Source organism: Adelges cooleyi, unplaced genomic scaffold (assembly GCF_023614345.1).
Source record: "Adelges cooleyi isolate 19-005CV unplaced genomic scaffold, UGA_ACOO_1.1 ACOO_flye_CR_arks_rails_tigmint_CR_PRNA_30, whole genome shotgun sequence".
Taxonomy (NCBI): domain Eukaryota; kingdom Metazoa; phylum Arthropoda; class Insecta; order Hemiptera; family Adelgidae; genus Adelges; species Adelges cooleyi.
Window position 1 is genome coordinate 14,202,153 of NW_026095971.1, and position 21,806 is coordinate 14,223,958.

Genomic DNA, 21,806 nt, shown 5'->3' on the forward strand with positions numbered 1-21,806 from the left:
CACTCGATAATTTTCATGCTGTGTAATTTTTTTAATTTTTTAATGAAAATATGATATCTAATATAATGTATTATTCTATTGAGTAGACGTTATGATGTATATGTGTTTTATAAAAAATAAATGGTTTTTTATTTTTCGTATTAAACGAACAATATAATTGATTTTTTTGGATGGCGGATTTCAGTTTTATTCTATGAGATATAACCGTGTACAATAGCGACCTAGGGCTTAAATGATTATTCCGTACTTAAACACAATTGCAAACTTTATGAACGGTATTTCGCAGGAACTTTATTATTCTTGCAGACATTGCCATTAAACAGATGGAAAAGTTTACGGGTCGTCCGCAGTGTGGCATAGGTAGGTTGTATACATGTATACAAAACCGGAATATGTCGCGTGTCTAGAGATCAAAACTATTTGTTAAACTCATGTAAGAAAAAAAAAGACTGAATTGAAAATAAAACTTTTTCTATAAGTCTTGATCTCGGATAAAACGCTATATTTCATAGCATAGCGGATTTCAATAGATTCAAAATCGGAGAAAAAATCAAACGTTTTTAAACTTATTTCCACCGCAACGTATCGACAAAGTAATAAATAATACAAGAAAAACATAGTATCTAAATAAATAACTTATTTAGTGGAAAGTTATATAATGAAAGCAATACTTTGTGGTATCGAATAAAGGGTTTATGGAGTGAGAATAAGCAGTGTTTAATACTTAGAGTTTGCTTCACTATAATGTATGGCTTAGCCAAATTGTTTCAACTGAGTGTCAAATCTCAACTTTCAAGTGTTAAAACAGTATATTTAATTTGTAGTAAATATCCATACTATTTTAAAATATTTTATTTTATATCGTTAAGGGCTCGATGATATCTATTTATGATGAAGATGAGTTACAAAATTTATCTAAGATAACCGCATTTACTTTTTATTTTATTATATTATATATTTTTATTAATAAAATTATCGTAATCATTAAAAATAATCTACATTATGTTCACGTCTTATATATTGAATTTTTTCCCTATGTTTTATTATCCTCTCTAAAGTCATAAAAAGTATATTAAGCAAACAAAGTGAATACACAAAAAAAAAAGTATTCATCACGTTTATTATATTATACTTTAGCTCGTTCAAACAGCTGCTGTTTGTTTACTACAATATTATATTCGTTCTTTTTTAATTTAAAAATGACAAATGATTTGTCAAATACATACATGAGTTACCATTATACTAAACAACCGCGAACCTACAGTTTATCTTATCTTAACTAGTAACAAACATTGATTTGATACCAAGAACAAATATAATAAATAAGTATGTACATTTTATATACTTTTAAACAAATCATCCAAGTCGGTTGGCAAGTTTTGTCGGCAGTGTTTGTCCATGTTTTTCCGTTGAATCGGCTTTCAATTTTCTGATGGTATACCTGCATAGTGTTATTATTATTGTTTGCACTTTATTTATACGTTTATTGTTTGCCGTGGGGGCGGGTTTCTATTATTATTGTTTATCGAGTCGGTAAATTGAAAAATAACACGAACCGGATCTCGTATTTCGTTGTCTGTCTTCCCAAAAACTTTATTAAAAGACCTCCGTGATTTTCAAAGAAGAATACTTATACTATTATATATATAAAAAAAACAAAAAAAAAACTGTAAACAAAAACTAGATAAACATGTATATTGTTCGACCTCGGTCGAAAAAGTCTTAACGCGATTTTTAGGCGTTAGGGTTCAGTATAACTATTGCGTTATTCGAAAACTGTTTACCCGAGTCTTACCACGGTGATAACTTTAAATTACAAGTTATTTTATTTGTGTGACTTAAAACACATGTACGATATATGCGTGACTAGACACCCATTTTTTTATGGTGCAGACACATAGAATAAACTGGAACACTTATGTACATATTAAACTAATATAAGAGAATACCATATTATTATAAGACATCGACGGAAATGCATTGAGGTAATAATTAAGTCCCAATATTAGGAATAGTGTAGGTCATAACGTAACGCCTACTACGTGTACTAAGCCCATCGAATATGTAATTATCATCAACTAGTCTGTTGAAGTATTGTCAATAACATTGACCAATATAAACGACAACACACCCGTATTGGAGTAGCCATGTAATAGCGGGCAGCAGCTGCTTAGGCCAGTGCACACTATGCGTTCTTGCAGGACCATTTAATACTTGTTATATATTTTACGTTTCGGGAGCACTGATGAACTTGTAATAAACACGGTAACAAATTCTAAATAATATACATCCGTAGAATTTGGTTGGAAGAGTACAGTTTTATATTTCATAGCTAAATTCTATCTGCTTAGAGAGATCACAAGGGTCAAGACAAATCATAATAGACATAATAGGTATATTTGATATTATAAAAATAATAATTTCTTTGTTTTGTGAAAACTAAACAACGTATATAATATATTTTTTCGTCAGCAGTTGGATCGTTGATTATTATAATGCGTTTTACCATTTCGGTGTGAGGCCAAAACGGGATGCAACTCTTTCCAATTATTCATCTTACGTGCAACAGTATAAAACGGTGCGATAATTAGGGCTTGAGTTTATATTGAAAACGGAGAGGTGCCTTTACAATTGTAAACCGGTCTCGCGAAATCCAAAGCGGGTGTGTCCTTGTATAATGCAATTTACTGTTAAGTGGCTGGCGGCCGACAAATTGGTTTTGACTCACGTTCCGAAGTCGACAAGAGTTCGTCTAAAAGCGTCCTAGCGGCGGCGGACCTTGGGCCGGGCGTGTTATCAATTCCGCAGCGTGCGGTATATACGAGATAATTGAAAGGCCATGTCCGCCGTCGGCACAGCGTGTGATAACGGCCTCCCACCGTCATTGTCGCGTTTGTTATTTCATTTTTTTTTTCGGTTTGTTTTTTCACGGTTTCCGCCGTCGACGACACTGAACTCGCTGCAGATATCACTTTGCGTTCAACGTGTGACGTGCGGTGGTCTATGCGACGTGTGTCCGACAGTCTAGTGCCGCGTCCATCCGTAGTTCGTCCGCGAAATGGATCCGGCCGGGAGCGGAAGCGGCGGTGGTGGTTTTTTGGCCAACCGGCGGATCAAGTTGACAGCCGTATTCCCCATGATCATCGGTGCCCGGCACCACCGGAACATCTCCAAGTCGGACTCGGCGTCTCTGGAGAAAACGGGCCGGCCGCTACGGACCCCTTCTTCACCCAAGACATCGCCGCCGGTCGTGGAACGCGTGTCGCCGTCTGCCGTCGCGTCTGCCCGGAACAGGATGCGCCGTGGGTCCAGCCTAACCGACCTGAACAGATCCGACTCACTGGCAGGTTGTTGTAGACCGATTTCACTTGAATCAAACTAACAAACGCCGCCTGCCGTATACAAAGGTGTTGTGCGCTCGTCAACGACTTTTGGTAGTCGACTTGTTGCTTGGTTGAATGATTGGTACCTCGCGAGGCCCTTTTGACGCATAAGATATTGATTGTATGTTGTGACACCTACACAAACCTGGAAGTCTCGACTTTTTGTACGATTGCTAGTTCTTATAGAGTCTAACTCTATAGACGTTAAAGCTAATGCAAAAACATCCGCTTTCTTTTAAATATGCCAACTTAACTGTGACCGATAATAGGTAGTTAAGTGTTTTGCCATTTTCGAGTTGTGAACTACGCTGGCCGCGGAGAACAGTAATCGGTAATACTATACTCGCCTGTTCTATAAGCGCCCACGCGGGCAGTCATTCCGTGTTATCTTTTGCGCTCCGTACTTCCGCTTTCGGTGTAAACACTATTCTAAACGATAAAAACTTTAAAAAAACAATTAGGGTTTCTATTTAACCTTGTGTATAAAATATGCAATTACGAACAATAGAAATTATAATTTGTATATTTTATTAAGTGTGTAATCAATAGGTCACAAGTGTAAATATAAACAGCTTACACCATAACGTGGTATACGAACGATTAGTGTAACATTGTTGATCCTAACTATGGTATTGTACGAGAAAATGAGATAACTGTGTTAAGTATTACAGTAATTCAACTGAGGAATGGAAATAATGACGAGCAGTGGAGTTAATGTGAATTTGGAATGCTGTTCAGATGTTACGGATTTGGGAGATTAAAGATCTGTGTATGTTGTGTAAAGCACGAAACGATAAATGCATTAAAATAGTCGAGTTGAAAAGCACGTCTAAAAAGGGATATTGAAGTATATTTTTTTAGATGCTACACGACGAGATCGGTATGTTTACTGGAATTTTTTGTTCTCTTTTGAAATAATTTTGTAAAAAGATATTAAGTTTAGAGATTGGAATAACATTATGACAAAAATCTTCTAGTATTTTTTCTCCATCAAATGCTGCGGTTTTCTGTGGATGAACGTGTAACGTGTTTACATACGATTTTGTCGAGTTTTATTTCCTCAATTCGTAATAAAATCCAGACAACAAAACAAAACTAAACGGAAATGTTGGGATACAGAATAGCTAAAACAAAATATTATCGTAACGGTCGATGGATTCGCTGTTTCATTAAAGAGCCTCTGTCATTAACAGTTAGCCGAGTTAGTACAGACCATTTACGGTGGGCCCCAAACTTTTCTTCAACAGTTTTACTCGACCGAGTTCAAAACTTATTTATTCGAACTCCGAAGTTTGCTTCTTTTGTTCTCTGTGGCTTTACACAGCCCTCCTGTGTGTACTGGTTCTCTACTTCCGATGACGGACAACTTTATTGAACTAAATAGCAATGGCACAAAAGTGTGGCTCGAAGGTTATCATTTTCTGTAATAAAACTTACCTGGTTGTAAATGATTATAGGCGGCTGATGAATCTTGTGACGTATATAGGGGTGGTGTTTCTCGAATGGCCGAAAGCAAATTTTCTCATCGCTTGTCCGTTTGAAATTAATCCAATCTCGCAATAGAAGTGAGAGCGTCACAACTTTATGTTTTGTTCGAGATGTAGGCGAGAAAAAGGCATTTGTATGTGTTGAAAAAGTATTGTACTGGTTCAAACAATTGAAGAAGTTTTTCAGGGGGAGGAGGCGTAAATTGTTGGTGGTTGTAAAATATCACTGTATCGGCCGGTTTTTAATCATGTCTTGAAGATCTCTCATTTTTAGCGTTTATTTGTGTGTTGAAGAAAGAAAGTAAATCTGGCTAACAGTGTATTCTCTTTTGTTATTGATTGCGTTTAGTAAGTGTAAAACACCGCCCAAAACCGCTGGGGTAGCTTTTTCATTCTCCGAGTTAGAACCGTCGTGTCACCGCCGCCGCTATTCTGAGTTAAGTACAGGTTATGAAAAAACTCTTCTTCAAAAACAAACACACACTCACAAAATCATATTTAAAAATTTGACGGCGGTCTTGTTAGCACTTGAGAATAATAACACGACAAGAAGAGAAAACGATGTTATCTGTTAAAAACATTTTATAAACATATTTTGCTTTTTCAGTTTGATTTATATTATTATACGCTTTACTGTGGATGCAATGGGGAGAAATGAGAGTGCCCAATACCCTATTCTATATAAATAATAAAAGGTTGTTTACCTTATTATCTCGAGTGTAGAACATAAATACGCATATAAAAAAAATACAACAAATAGCGGGTACTTATTTAAAAACTATTATTTGTACTGGGAACTTCTGATAAAACGACGAGCACCAGAAAAGCTTGACCCTCAAAAAATTAATTATTGTTGTATTACATTAAATATTTTAGAATATTATAATATTTCAAAACCAAACTTCCATAACCTCTCCCCAAAAAAAAATTATCTACATTTAATGGCTTTGGTATGGTAAAGCTAAATTTTTTGCAATTTACATAGTAATAATTGCCTTTTTTTTGAAATTATGGATTTGTGGGATTAGGTAAGGTTTTCAGTCGCTATGAGCCTAATTTAAGAACAACCGCTTTCATAATATGTCATTGAAATGTATTTATTAATCAGAAGAACATTTTCTCGTGAAGTATCATGCAACCGAAATTTGTTTTTAATCAATATGATGATGTTGATTATACATTTCGGGACTAGCGGGTTCTGTTTAAGGGCACTGAATGACTTGCCCTTGGGCCATTCTCCCGTCCGTAAGTCGCGTCTTTGGTCTGAACATTTCTTTTACCGGCGGCGTTTGGTTTTTTGAGTTAGGAAAAATACAAAAATAAATAATAATAACGTTGCAACTGTTGATTGATACGCGGTTAAGGTTCAACCGGCAGTTTTGGCGATCTGATGAACCTGAAACGGTTTTACGACGATTCGTCTATCGGTTCGACCGAAAACCTCGTGGCCCGGACCGTACCTCTCTCTACGGTGTTCTGCAGCCGGCACCCTTACGGAAGTGGAGGCTTGGGTTCCGAGGAGTGCGTGACGGCCTACGAAACTGGCGCGATGACCGCACCTTGTACGCCTTCGGCTTATCACCACAGGTCGCGGTTCGACTTGCAACCCCGTCGGTATGTCACTTCGGAACATCACAGATCATCTGATCAACCGCGCATCAAACAGCAGCCTCGGGGTGACCTGACCAGCCAACAGCGAATCGAACGCATGTCCAGGATCATGAAGCAGAACAACCACAGGGCCGAACCCTCAAGGTTTCGGCACGTCATGACGTTTGTAAGTGAGACCCCGAACCTATAATAACAATACATTATATTTTATAAGTATGTATACATATATATTATAGTCGGTCCTTAATAATTATTTGGTCGGCGCTAGCCAACTGACAAATTACCACCACTACCACCACCGGCGTCGTCAATCGCCCGGAACACTAATACAGATGAACAACGCCCCGAATCCCAAAGGCGTCGTTCCCTCCCCCGTCCGTCTCTCCTACGGTACTATGTCAGCCGGGACAAGATAAACGATATCGTTGTTGATGTAAACTTCTCATGGCCGTACCTCGCGTATACGCCATCAACGCCGTATGCGCTTCGGTGTAATAAAGTTGCTTTGCGAGGGTAACAAAAAAAAAATGTGTATTATGCGCTTCTATAAGTCTTATCTAAACGCTTGGGAGCGGCAATGGGCCGAGCGAAAAATATTTGTCTTGCAGAAATAGTAATTTTATAAAACATGGCTGCAAGTTTTGCTTCGAAAATAAAAGTTTAAGACTATCGAGTAATTTTGCATCACAATGCATTTCCACAGCGACAGCTAATGATTTTCAAAAGGTCTACCGCTGTGATAAATGAAAAATGGATAAAATAGGTTCTAAGTAAAGTTTGTCGAGTGATTATTAAATTCAAGTAAACGATACTCATCGCCACACATATAAATGCTTATAATATAAATGAGAAAACCAATTTAAAAGAAAAACTACCTGATCTCTGTGGTTGAAAGCCAAAAGCTTTTGGTAAAAAGTGTACTTTTCAGAAGAGTAATTTAAAATGATTAGAGATTATACATATCATTTTAATACATTTCTGAATATCTCATTTTATATTAGAGTTATAGTTACCAAAATATATACATTTTATACCTTTAACTACTCACAACATATACAATCTTAAAATTGCATTTTACTGTCTCTGGTTGTAATATAAAGCGCTATGCGATACTTGTTACTTCTATAAAAAATGTTTAAAAAATTGTTACACTCGTTCTAAGCGCTCCGGTATGAATAAATAATGACGATAAATGATATTACCCGAAAAAAAATACATAGTTTTATACCAATAAAAATATAATTAATAAATGACTGAAAACTGAAACACTATTATGGCAGTCAATGGAAAAGGTACCATATCTTCCATTTTTCAAAGTCAGGGTTCTTAAAATTTGTTAAAGACGATTACCTGCTGATTACAACGGTGTCTCGATCAGAATGATATCTCGTTCCGTTCAAAAGTTATGAATTTTTCAACTTGAAACTCCTAATAAGTTAGTTAATTAGTAAAAAGTTAGTTTTGGCTCTACAGAACAATTTTCTCCGAAAAAATAAGGTATCTTTTCCCATGGAGGAATGAAGATCACATTTATTGAATAAATACCACTTTAAAATCTTGTTGGCTATAATAATATATTAATTATAATTCAACTCCTTATTAACATCATGAAATATGTCGAAATAACGCAGCACGTCTGGCTGGTATACCATCAGGAATGCATTAAAGTACCTACTTAAACAACAAATCAAAAGCGTCGACGTACTCAACCTTGCTCATCACTCCGTGTACTGAGGGGACTTAGGTCGTGAAGCTGCGTCTTTGCGAATTTTCAAAAGGATTTCACGGAGATAGTGTTGGCTTAATCTCCTTAGGGTTAAACTTATTCATGATATCGTCCGTCGTCGTAAACGCACATGTATGAACCGTAGCTAATAATATGCATGCAGTTAAAAAGTCTATCAAGTGTAAACACAACGCATGTTACACCTTTTACCCTATGTTTTATAGCTTTTAGGAATCATTACAAAATGTCTTTATGTTTGAATGACTGCAATTTCCTTTTTAATATTCTAATAAAATTGCATAAATTTATGTAAAAAGAATTTAAATATGCGCCTTCCAGACAATTTATTTATAATATTTGTTGTTGCCGATATTGTCAGTCTATAATTATTATTAGTCAGACGATTTTCTCGAAACAACGATTTGCCTTTAAACAATTTTAAATAGTTCCCTTTTAAAAATAATAATTCTAAGATGTATATAGAAAGTGAAGTAGCTGCTATTGAGAAAGCTCCTAATTTTGGATTTAAGCTTTTAAATGTTTAGAATAATCGATTATAAATTCATCTTAAACTGGTTACCGCTCGGTATTTTTTTAAAAGTCTTTACATAGATTTAAGTATATAATTAAAAAATATATACATCTCAATAGCTTTAGATTATTTATTGAAAACTATTATGGTTCATACTTAAAATGTCCTAAGTTGTTATGGTGTCGTATAAAAAGAAATAATAATAATAAAAACATTGGATTTTTATAAGAGTATTAGCTGATTCACGGTTGGTGTGTTGAAGTCATTTTCGTTATGATATAATTATAAGGTTTGAGTTAAATACTTTCAAAACACATAAAAAAAAATGACACTTATAATTAAGTTTATTAAACGAGTAAAAATCATAATGAAAATATTCTGACGTTAAATGTCTTAACAAGTTTAACAAGTTTGTTTATAAAAACAATTTAAAAAAAACTTTACTCCGTCGTGTAAATCATATTTTTTTATTGCATTTTCACAAAGTTTGCAAACAGTTTCTTTCGTGGAACCGTTGTAATTAATTTAACGCAAAACGATCGTTATTATGTTTGATAGTGGGTTTGATTTAATTCGATTTTAAAATTATTTAGAAATACACTTTATTTATTAGCTTTTATTTTTTTTTTCTTTAAATTGTCTAAACACGTTTAATCTTCGCGGCCAAAATAATAAAAATATAATCATAGCTATAATATTTGTTTAGTTATGGACTAATAGCTGGCCGGCCACGGCGTTGGGCAAGGGCACTAAGGCTTAAATACTGATTAAAATTAATACGTGTAGTGTTAAGCGACTCATACACCTAAGTTTAGATACTTGTTGGAAAATAACAGATCTGCTAAGGAAGCGAGTGTCCAGTGCTGCTTAACGATTAAAGTAAAACAATGGTTTAAATTAAATTTGAATGTCTAGAGGTTAGTTGGCTAAAAAGCGAGGGTCCAGTGCTTTTTAGATAACCGCCGAGGTCGCTTCTTATTTTGAAAATAGTATGAATTGTTTTGCATTTAGAAGTTGATAGGTCAAGTTAAATTAATGTTTTTAAGGCTTAACTGTTTCTAAACGTTGAAATACAAAAAAAAAAAAGAAGGCTCGCAGACTTGATCAAAACCACAACCTCTTGGTTGATGGCTTATGTAATTGACCATTACACCATCTAGACACTTTTATTGCAGTAGGTAATTCTTGGGTTTTTATCATAAAACCATTAAAATGTATAAACTTTAAGTCGTGTAACTTTAAAACTAATGATTTCCGCAACTTTTTTTTTGCGCCATCATTCTTAAACGCCATTGTTTCTTATACTTTGCCATCAACCGTATTTGACAGTGGTAACATAACATATTATTTATTAGACAGTGATAACATAGTTGACTGAGTAAAAGCAAAATTTATGGAAAATAGCGAAATTCGGTCATGGAAGAGTTGATCGCATTTTAGTAATAGTAATTAATGATGGTGTAACCTTTCAGTTATCGATCATCAAAACCAGGTTATTAAAATAATTGTGTGTTCCAACGTGGCTTTGCGAATCCCACCAGGAGTTTGTTCACGTTGACATGTCAAAGTTATTTTCAGGAATTTCAAATACCTTTGCTAAATATTCCACGTAACCCTTTTGTTCGTAACCTGACGCTCAAATTACCTATTCAATGAAAATAGTTGTTATGAAATAAATTAAACATCTTGAGCTATATGGCATATGCTGCGCCGATGACGTAGGTACACATTTCCTATAACCTTCGAAGAAAAACGCTTGTCTAATGAAATTATATTAATAATTTATAATTGGCTGGTTTTTTACGCGCTTAAATTATGTTTTTTACTTACAAAAAAAACATATGTCATACGTTTTGTTAAGTTCATGTTTTTTTTTCATGTAAGGTTAGGACTAATTTATAGCATACCTGGCTCAAAAATACTTTTAAAACATAGGCCCTGCAAATCTGAATAATTAGATCCGTAATTTTTAGGTAATATTAGTTCAATAAAATTATACGGTTTGGTAAACGGTAGTTGATGCACATAGGCATAGAGATAAATCAATATTAATTTATTTATTTGTATTATGCCAATAACATCAAACAATCAATATATATTAATCAATTATGAAAAACATCGAGTTTATTCAACTTTTTTAAATTATATGTTTATTCAATATTGTTTTTTTATTAAAACAAATTTAATTCAAAAAGAATAGCCGAAAACTATGGGTTAAATGCGTTAACTTCGATTAAATGGAATGGTTTTTGATTGTTCGTTTTATACTAAAAAGGTAATTGTGTAATCATTAACAAACCGATAAAATGTGTGGTAATTTTTTATTGGCTTTTATAGTTCGGTGTAAATTTGTAAACTTTTTATTTAATTAAAACGTCAGCTTAACTGGACCCCGATGTGGCTGCCGACGGAAGTTTTGGCAATTTAGTCTATACATATATAATGGACGTTCGAAATTAAAGAAGACGGATGGCTCGAAGAGAGTGTACACATTGTCAGTAGAAATAATGTATAAACGAAAGTTTACAAAGAAAGCATCAGTGATTGGAAATTTCGCGGAAGGGAAACTGCGCTAGTTAAATAGAATACGCTTTGTGTACTGTCCCATGAGTTTGCCGAGAGCTGCACAGTCCTGTTAAAACTTAATATAAACCATATCCATGGTAGCCAAATAAATACACCTACACATACACACACGCACACACTGCACTGGTAGACTTAGGCACGCAAGCCGCTTGTACACGTGAGTTTATGGATCGAAAACGCTTTTCTCCGCCCACCGCCGCATACACGGTATCCATTATGAATTGTATACGACGTGTTATACTTCTTAGTTCTTATAGACCATAAAGATCAGACCTGAACAAAGTAATAATAATAACAAAAACAATATTATAGTAACAATATGACGTCATCAACAGTTTTGATTTCGTTTGAATAAACCCTGTCGCAGTGTCATACATGTAATATTTGATAATAACAAATACAATATAAATTCTATTAGCAAGACGTTGAATATAAATACTGCGCGTTAATGAGCACGAGGACTGTTGTACGGTTAATGTTTGACTGGTAATTGGTAACAGCTGTTACCCGCATAACACTACTCTGCTCCCCCTTCTTAGCTTATAGATAGTCAAACGAGTTATCTTTTCACGTTACAATGTACTTATCTTAAATTCACAATGTTCTATACGTTATACACAGTTTAGAGCGGCTATACGGGTTACCTTTGGTAGACTCAACATAATGGGTCGAAAAACGTTCAATAACACCAATCCACTTAACGCGTTCTTTCCGAAATAAATTTGGCCGGATTCCAATTTACACGGTTCCTGTCGGCCACTCGATCGGCGAGCTTTAGCCGATAAAGAAGGTCGGGAAAATATTGTTTCAACCGTTGGCCATTATGTTTATCTCCGACCAGTAAACCCGACGTAATTGTTATAGAAAACAAACGGCGAAAAACAATGTTTACCGTTCATGTGCGAATACCATTTTGAGATTTATTTAAAGATAACCCAATTGTTTGTTCAGTTGTTATTTATATGCATAGGATACATACTCTATGGAAAATTATGTTTCACAAATTATTTAAATATTTTTTGTATTGAATTTCATTAAAGCGAACCATAGTTTGACGACTTATTAAAGATTGGGCTTTTCTTGACCTTCATGTAGTTGAATTCTGATCGTGGATATTACTTACAAGCCGAGGGTGTAGGCTTACAAGAAAACTAAATAAACTAACTATTTCTATTATTATAATAGTATTTTTTAACCAAACAAAATGTGCAGTACATTTTATTTTACATTATACTTAAAATACTAAGATACTTTGAGAAATTCACCGTATAACAATTATGGTACTTAGTATGTACTTTAAAAAAAAACAGAGAAAATTAATTCATATAATTAAAAGTAATATTGTTATAAATTAAGTTATTTTTTTTTAAACTATAATAAAACATATAGATATTGTAATAAGTATTATATGCACAGAGAACTTTCTGAGAGTTCTTCTAATTTGCGTCATTAGCGTTCATACTAGATCGGTATTGTTTTTATTGCTCTTACACAAAACAACTATGGGATTTTCTTTCTCGTCGCGATCCATGAATGGACTGTGTCCAGCGACGAAACTACAAATAGACTAGGAAATACTATTTTTGCCGCGTTTGTCGACTGACAAGTTACACGTTCAGTAAGTGTAAATCTAACGTGTAGACACACGGCCTGATAGGCGTTGATCTCGGTAATTGAGCCGTCGACCGAATCGCAACGGATCTAATCTGATGGCGGCCATCAGACCGTTTGATAACGGTTCAGCCGAGACAAATGACTGATCGTGTGCAGGTATGCCTTGCCGTGTACGAGGCGAGCGGGATCGTTATCTACTCGCCGGTTATGAGAACAAAACCGAGCCCGTTCCCTTTTTTGAAGGGGTGGTCGGACAAAGGGGAAATGCGTTTCTCTTTCTTTTCATCCCGGCCGCGCGATTGTTGTGTAAGTATATGGGGATTTGGCGCGTTAGGCGGTGCGCTAAGTCGGCCCATCATCGTCAGCGCGCGTGGTTCTTCCAAAAATGATGTAATTTTTCAAGTTTATCGGTCGCATTACTCGCCGAGGGCAAAACTCGAGACGTTCCCGCCCCCAGCCCGCCGCCGCTCATCCTGTCCACGACGCGTCGCTCTTAATCACGCGGCGGACTCTTCCGGTAAATATTGTCTAACCCTGGGCACCTCCCTTCGGCCGTCCACGCATTTCGGTTCGGCAACTAGGTCTTACCGTTCATTACTGCAAACGAATCGGCTTTATTATTATGCATTTCTCTCTCTCTCTCTCGCTCTCCCACTCTCTGTCGCTTTTTTACTTTTACAAAACGTCCTGCCCACGATACTGAAATTATTGACAATTATGCGCGCCAAGAGACTATAATATTATACAATAGACGTCAAATTCAACGCCAGAGCGAGACCGTTTGAAATTGTTATTCAATTAATATAACACGGTGCGGTGCGGTGAAGATTAAAGTTCATCGAGTTAATAATATTATTTTGTCCACTCCATCCGTGATTGTATTAAATGGGATTAAACGAACAGCGGCTAAGTGTAAACTCACAGCTACCTGCACCGCTCAAGGGCCGAACTCGAACGCGGGTCAGGCACACCGCGTAACATATGAGTTGGTACAATAATATTATTATTTAAGGTTGATTTTCACGGAAAAAAAACAAATACCAGCGGCTGCCCGCCGTTTACTAATCCGTCTAAATCCGGTAGGCTCCGAGACAAATTTTAATATACTTTCCACCGCCACCGGTGTCGCTAAATGCCATTTTAATTACTACGTTTTAAATTAAATAATTACATAAGATGTTAATACCACTCCACAACTCAATGGTTTTACAATGTTATTTTCTTATTACATCAAAATATTTACTATAATGCTTCTATTGTGCTTAGAAACTTGCAACCCCGTGTTTTAACTCTCAACGACATTGAAATTAGCAACGCGTCTCGACAGTCTAAATAGATGAATCATGAAAAATTTTACATAAATTATTACACACCGAATTAGTCTTAGATGAACACACTCGAAGTTTATAGTAGACACTTCTTAAAGTGAAGTTTACTTGAGAGAGCTGTTGCCTAATAGTTGGGATATTATTATGCAAGTTGTTCACGGATAGTAACTTGTCGAAAGTATCCAAAGCTATTAGCGACAAAGCCAATAGCAGCGACAAGGTTAAAGTATAAATTTTAAAGACTATTTTAATACAACCAAGGGGCAAGGACTTTAACAACGGTCATATACTAAGAGATAAATGGTTTTAATGTTCAAATATCTTCTATCGTATTCATTTTTTAGTCGAGTTGTTTTTAAAGTGTCATTTTGTACCGCATAAAAATGTAAAACATGAGTTGTAAAGTTTTTTATTTTTTAATTTTTTATAACATTTACAATCTGTACATATACAATAATCAAATATGCTAACAAAGTAAATAAATGACTGGGAGACTATGAGTAGGGATGCTATCCAGTGATAGGACCCTTATGACAGGTTACGACTAGAAATAAAACAGTAGCATTGCAATTAGAGTTGTAAAGTTGCCGATAAATTCGAAAACTATTATATTATTATAACAGCGGGTGATTTATGTATTTTTTTACCTTACCGCCTAGTAATTTTCAAAAACAAACATAAGCTAATTGAAAATAAATATTTAAATAATCCATTTAAAACAAACATTCGAAAGGAGTTCAATTATAATATTTACTTCCAACTTTTTTTTCAACGAGTTTTTCTTGACGTCGAGTTATTATTTTACTATCGATTTTACTAACTCTATGAGATATTGAGTGCCTCACGATAAGAAAATCACCCTGTATAAGATTTTAAATGTAGATAATGTATTCAGATTGCAACAAGTCCGCAAATGGGTTTTTTAAATTTGCCTGTTCTTGTCAATTGATAGTAACGCGGCTCTTGTCGAAAAAATTAAGAAGTGCCAAAGATGGTAATTGGCTAACAATAAGACACCGTCGCTACGTCTTTCATATTATAATGACTTATTTTAATATTAGCGTCCTTAAGGAAGGCCGATTTATTTATTTTATCTCATAAAACGTATTTATTCCGGTATTACCGTCAGCAAGTCTTTGTCATAGTGAACAGTTTTTCGTTTTTTGTTCAACTATGTTCCTTTTTTCTTTTTTTTTTACTTCCAAGCAATTTAATATTCAACCGAAAAAAACCACGCGCAGGATTCGCCTCTGTTGTCAAGCATTATGATGGATTGTATCATGACATTCGGGTAATACGGCAGCTCGTTCAACAACGATTTCTTTGAATATAAACTACCCGCAAAATATTTATATATTATATCAAACTGGAAAACAGAAAAACCGTTTATAATAAAACAAAGCCCCTAGTTTCAGTGTCGTTTAGTAATCGTATATTGTTTTGCGGAATAACGCGCCGAGGAACGAGGATTACACAGATAACAAAGAGAGGCTTAAAGGATTCCGTTCATTTGCATATATGTCTTGGACGGTTGGCGGCCAATGTTTGTGTTAGATGAACACATTTCCCTTTTTACGGTTACTCTAATATTTTTGTACATACTATTTTTTACACCGTAAACATTGTAGTAAAAATCTTACAATATAGTTTTCTTGTTATATGACGCGTTTAACGGTCGTGGTTATACTTTCATTTTTTTTACGTATTGATCTACATTTTTACTCCTCCGCCCGTAATTCCAGTAGAAACTGTTTAAAATGTGATCTGAGATTTCTTTATTAATCTGCAAGAGTTATAAAAACAACAAACAAGGCAAAAAGTATAATTTGCAACAAATCTTATTTGATGTTTTAACACATTTCTTAGCTTCGTTGCGTAATTGCGAAGGTATTGTTTTGACAAAGATGTGTTTTTATAGATCCATGATATTTCCTGAATCATGGAACTGATTTCTTTATGTAGCAAATTTATAGAACAGAAATCTTACTTAAAAGACACTTTATTGGGCAAAAAAAGTTCATCCATTCCCTTTTAAAGTCGAGGGATGCACCGAAACGGTAAACTCTATAGCTTATTTAAAAAAAGTCGAATAGGTTCAAAATTTGTACAGATTATTTTGTAAGCACTATTGAAAAAGCAAAAAATATCGTAAACAATATACCCTAGAAAGGGTAAAAACTTTTTATTATTTAGGGAAACCCCAAAAAATGGGTAAATTACACTTTGACCGTAGTAAATTTCCAGTTGAGTGAATTCCGTGACTGAATGAATCAAGATTCAACAGTTATTCGAAAAATATTTTTATTATGTTGTTGGTTTTTTAATAAGAATTTTTACGAACTTCAGACAACCTACCCTAATCGTACGATACATCGATATTTAATATTTCTACCATCTACAGATTCGTATCGAAACGTTTATTTAAAAGTGATTCTTTCTGTAACACTTCCAGTTATTATAATTCCCTGAAAACCTGTGACTTCCCCGATCTCAATATGATCTACCCCTATTTTTATATGTATCTAAATTATTTTTCGACAATAACTACTTGTATTTTTGCTTCATAAAGTTCTCCTTAATTCAATGAATCCACTAAAAAAAGTGTTTAAATAATAAATCGCGAATTAATAATCGTATACAGTATCATTGATCGAGTTCAATTCAACACATAAAATATGGCATACAAAAAGATTAAAGTTAATACAAAATTTGAAAATAGAGAAGTTTTTTATTTAATATCTAAGAAAAATGTATGATTTTAATTAGTTTTAAAAACGAGTCAGCTATCTAATTATGTTATAATGCTGTGCGACTTATAGTTTTTGAATTGGTGTTGTTAATTATTTTTTAAAGTTGTTTCACAATCACATTCTACAATCCATCGAAGAAACAAATTATAAGTGAAGAAATACACAATTTTATTTTGCATTCGTATATGGACTTGCTAAAATTGAAACAAAAATAGTTTAGTATGTTTTCAAAGAATATTATCGTCACAATATAGTTTATTAATTATAAATTAACGAAAAATTACAATGTAAGAGTAACTACTCAGTTATGTAAAGTGACGATCAGCATTATTTTATAATACTTAAAAATCATGAATCCTTAAGTAATCAACCAAAATAATTAAAACTTGTTTCCACTATCTCAAGATATTCTTTCGTATTATAATAAGATAAGTCAGAAAACTGAAGTTAATTTTAAAATAGTTGAAAAGGAATTTTACTTAAAAATGTTACAAACATTCATGACACTATTTATACGCCTTGCAGTTACTCCATTTGAATATCTTGACTAGTTCACCAACGTTACGAAACACTTGCATGTCCATCTTCAAGGCTCTGGTTTGATGTTACTCGTACCGCGTTCTCCCGTAGACTAGAGTTAAATTATTTATAACTACTGTTTTAATTTTTAATTGTTATACAGCTGTAGGTACTATCAAATTGCAGTTAGTTTGTTAATTGTTTCGGTTGTATATTATTTATAATAAAGGAACATTTCAATTTAATTTATCTCGCAGTCATTAATTTATTTACTCGCAAGTACATTTTATAATAAAAACACTAAACAAATAATTTCAGATTATTCAGACATTTATCAAACGTAATCTTTCTTTCTTTTATACTTTTTACAACACCGCATAAAATAGAAGACAATTTGTTTGTAAATGTGAACAACAATTTTTTTTTTATAAATTAATGTTTTATTCTATGTATCCGGATATAAATGTATCATATTCGTCTGTTGATGTTCTAACTAATTAATTTATATAATTAAATCTAGATTTAGCTCAACCATTATAATTAGGGTCGTTGGAAATGGATTTCATACTTGTCGTTCTCGCCAGCTGTGGGCGCGACAAAATCTTTTCGGGATTAGCCTGCCCAGATCACATAATAATAATATGTCCCGGCCACAGCGGCTTATACATAATATACATAATACTATCTTGACTATCTAGGGCTGGGAGTGGGGATACGCCGTGCACTTAAATAATATTATTACTGCCTTGCCTGACCGTGCGGCGTTCATACAGAACGAACGTGATCAAAGTGTTTTTTATTTAATATTTTTATTAAATTACTCATTATGCAGTATTGGGGTTGCGCACGCTCTGTTTTCGAATATTCCGTTTTTAAGGGCCTGTTAAAAAAAAATGTTCTATTTTATAGCGAGTGGAGGAGGCAAGAGTCGTTTGGATTGGATTCGGAAAGATACGGTCGGTACGCGAAAGGTCCACACAAAATCCCAGGCACGTTCACAAACCGACCGTTTTAGGAGACCCGGAAAACTCGGGTTTGTATATTTTATTCCCCCCCCCCCAAAAAAAAAATAAACAAATAAGCGTTTTTACTTTATATACAACCCCTTTTTATTTTTTCTTCGACCCCATAAGAACGTCGTACGGCTCGGTATCGTTTTTCAACATTCTCCTGGTCCCGAGAGACGAGTGTTCGTAGAAAATTAAATGCTGTGCAAGGGTTTAATGCCGTTAGCCAACAAAATAAGTACAGCAAACTAAAAATGTAATATTTCTAATAAGACAAATACTAATACGAATTTCATCTGTAGACGCACTGACTAAAATAGTAAATACTTGTTTATTCTGTTGAAATTGTACCAGGGTACTGATATTATTATAAATATTTTCAGCCAGATAAAAAAAAATGTATAATCTTTTATGACATTTATAAATAAATATCATGAACTATTCCCGAACTATTATCTTCTATTGGACTGTACAATAAAACTTGGCATGTTTTTAAAAGAAATATATCATGTAAACGAATTTTAGCAAATTGAGTTGATATTATCAATTTTGTCTATTTATTTTTTCTATTAATTTAATAATCTAACATTCCATATTGATACGTCTTGATAGGACGTGTTAACTGTATATTTAAGCATTGTGAATTTGTACAAAAGTAGCTAAATCAATATCAATGTGTTATACAAAAATTTGATCAATAAAATTAATGTTCATACATATTGATTTTTACAAGTAAAAATTATCAATTCTTAAATTTTGTTGTATTTAATTTTATAATTTTATAGTCATAATTAATCTTGTATCAAAATCCATTTCTGAATATACTTTTTACTAGTCAATGTTTTATAATAAATTGCAAAACAATTTAGAGCAGCTACTAAAGTAGTAGTTAAATACATTGTTACAGCAAATGTATGTAAGTTAATAATCAATAGTTTGTAAAGGCTTTGCATATCAAAATCTAAATTGATTTAAACTAGATAAGAGTATTTTAGTCCGAGAAAATCTTCATAAACATTTCATTGATCTAAATTCGATAAAGTATATATTTTGCATAACTGGTGCGGTGTGTTTTTGTGCCCAATTAAATTAGTTTCGAGTCACCCATTATGTTGACCAAGTATTATTGTTATCATACGGCGATCGGGTTCAATTTTGTAGGTATGACCGCGGTGCCATAGCGACGCGACGGCGGTTAATAATATATAAAATACTATTGAATAATTCGGACACTGAGGTTAGGTTGTCAACGAAATACTAAGTACTCGTGCTTTAGTTTCACTTTTTTCCGTTGGTTGCTCGAATAAAGTTCAACTAATCAACAACCGCTGCTATTAAGTACGATGGTCAAAATACTCAGTTCTGTACTACAATTTTAAATTATACACCCGTATAATATTAGCATGTATAATTTAGCTATGAGAATTTTAAAATGTCCAAAGCCCTGTCGTGGTCTTGGAGCTTTTTGAGTTGACATACGGCACATAAACACACTGACCGATTCAAACAACCTCTCCCTTTTTCATCACACACAACCTTGTCAATCTCTTTGTCTCCTAGCTCAGGCCTGGGTGGTCGTAAGTAGTCGCCCATACGTATATGTAGATATTTATTTTTAAATGTCTGGATCGGACGCAGACGCAAGGAAACTCAATGTGGATGACTTGTTTGTTCTAAGCGATCATCCCGACAATAATTCAGTAATGCCGCATGGCCAGCAAAACGTTTTGGAAGCCATCAATCAGCGTTTGTGGTGTAATATATTAGTATAATGCTATTGTTACTAAATAATATGTACCCAGTAGAAATATATTTTAGAATAATTGTTTGCTTTCCCCGAACAGTTCTGCATAATTTCCGTCGAAAATAAGACTTAAAGAGACGCGTCTGTCGTTTCGTGGTGTACTTTTAATGTAATAGGAGGCGACTGCTTCCATTTATCACCATTAGCTTTTGGAATTCGTTATGTGCTCATACTGACGAGAGAGACGTTTATGGTTTGAAAATGACCTCCGAATGTGCGTACAAACTTACTCGGTTAGGGCTGATCCTTCAGAATTTTCCACTGTATATTTTAGTATACAAAACGTCTTTATGAAACGCTCATACTGCGCCCCGCATTAAGTATACTCTCAATAATTGGTCAAAAACAACCTACAAGACAAAACAAATACTAAACAGCAACGCCAACATGCGACTTTCTACCTCTCCTCCTTTACACAACGCTGAACTTGAACGAATGACTTTGAGCGTGAATTTACCTTCCTATCAGTCGGCCCGGATTAAAACAAAATCATCCAAGTAGGGTAGATTGAAAAATAAACAAAAGCTGCTTGGCTACTCATTCCTAAGCATATTACATTTTCTTTTAATTAGCGGTGCTCAGTTAACGTTGTTATAAAGAACGAGTTCATTTATTTGTATACTATTAATTAGTTAAGTCAGTCATTTAAATATAATAATTGCTTTACAATGAAAAAAACTAAAAGAAAAAAATACGAGACGGTAAACACAAACTTTTAAAATGTTACTTCAAGTGAATGTTGTTTTTATTTATTTTAACGCCAATCCCAAGCTGTGCCAATGACAAACACTGATTTATCCGCTTAATTTATTTTCTATTTGGCGAGTAAACTCTGTTTAAATGATATATTTATACCTTTGACTTTATTTGCTTACAAAAAAAAACCTCAACGACGCGATAGCGTAGTAAAAGACTAGAACCCTATATCAATATCATTGAGATTTGCATTATAAGTTGAAACTATTAAAATATTGCATTATTTACAAATGCAATCAACTAGTATTTTTATGTAATAATAAATTTGAAAGAGGAAAAGCTAGCTGAAATAAACAATATATTTCGTGTAAAACGACTTTGTCGTTGAATTGCATTTGATAGAATAATAATAAAACGGTTACTTGAGTTTTGTCAAATTATACATACTTAAAAAAAAGGCCAGAGTTCGTATATAAATAATAAATTATCATACGAATATAGATAATACGAAAAACGACATAATTGGATGTAGATAAAAATGCAACGCCGTTGAATTCATATAAACAAGTAACCAACTCGAATTAAAAACAAGTGAAAATTTAGGGAAAGGGGGAATCGTATCTATGATTTTGTAATGGAAAGAATTGTTTAACTTGCATAGAAGCTGGGGGGGGGGTTGTCTCTCTATACTCCTATCTGTGGGCGCCTTTGCATACTAACAACGAGATACGATAGAAACAGAGCAAAAAGAAAAGTGAATATT

At 34.0% G+C, this 21,806-nt stretch overlaps 2 protein-coding genes across 4 annotated transcripts in view; both read left to right on the forward strand.

Annotated features, from left to right (window-relative positions):
• LOC126838936 (protein unc-13 homolog B) overlaps positions 1 to 21,806 on the forward strand; it is a 148,663-nt gene that overhangs the window by 59,954 nt on the left and 66,903 nt on the right. The gene's annotated exons all lie outside the window — the stretch shown is intronic.
• Positions 2,991 to 21,806, forward strand: part of LOC126838939 (uncharacterized) — a 66,968-nt gene continuing 48,152 nt past the window's right edge. The window contains exons 1-2 of the mRNA XM_050573753.1: positions 2,991 to 3,347; positions 6,235 to 6,647. Of these exons, the coding sequence (XP_050429710.1) occupies positions 3,059 to 3,347; positions 6,235 to 6,647 (702 nt within the window). The 5' untranslated portion in view covers positions 2,991 to 3,058. The remainder of the gene's footprint in view (positions 3,348 to 6,234; positions 6,648 to 21,806) is intronic.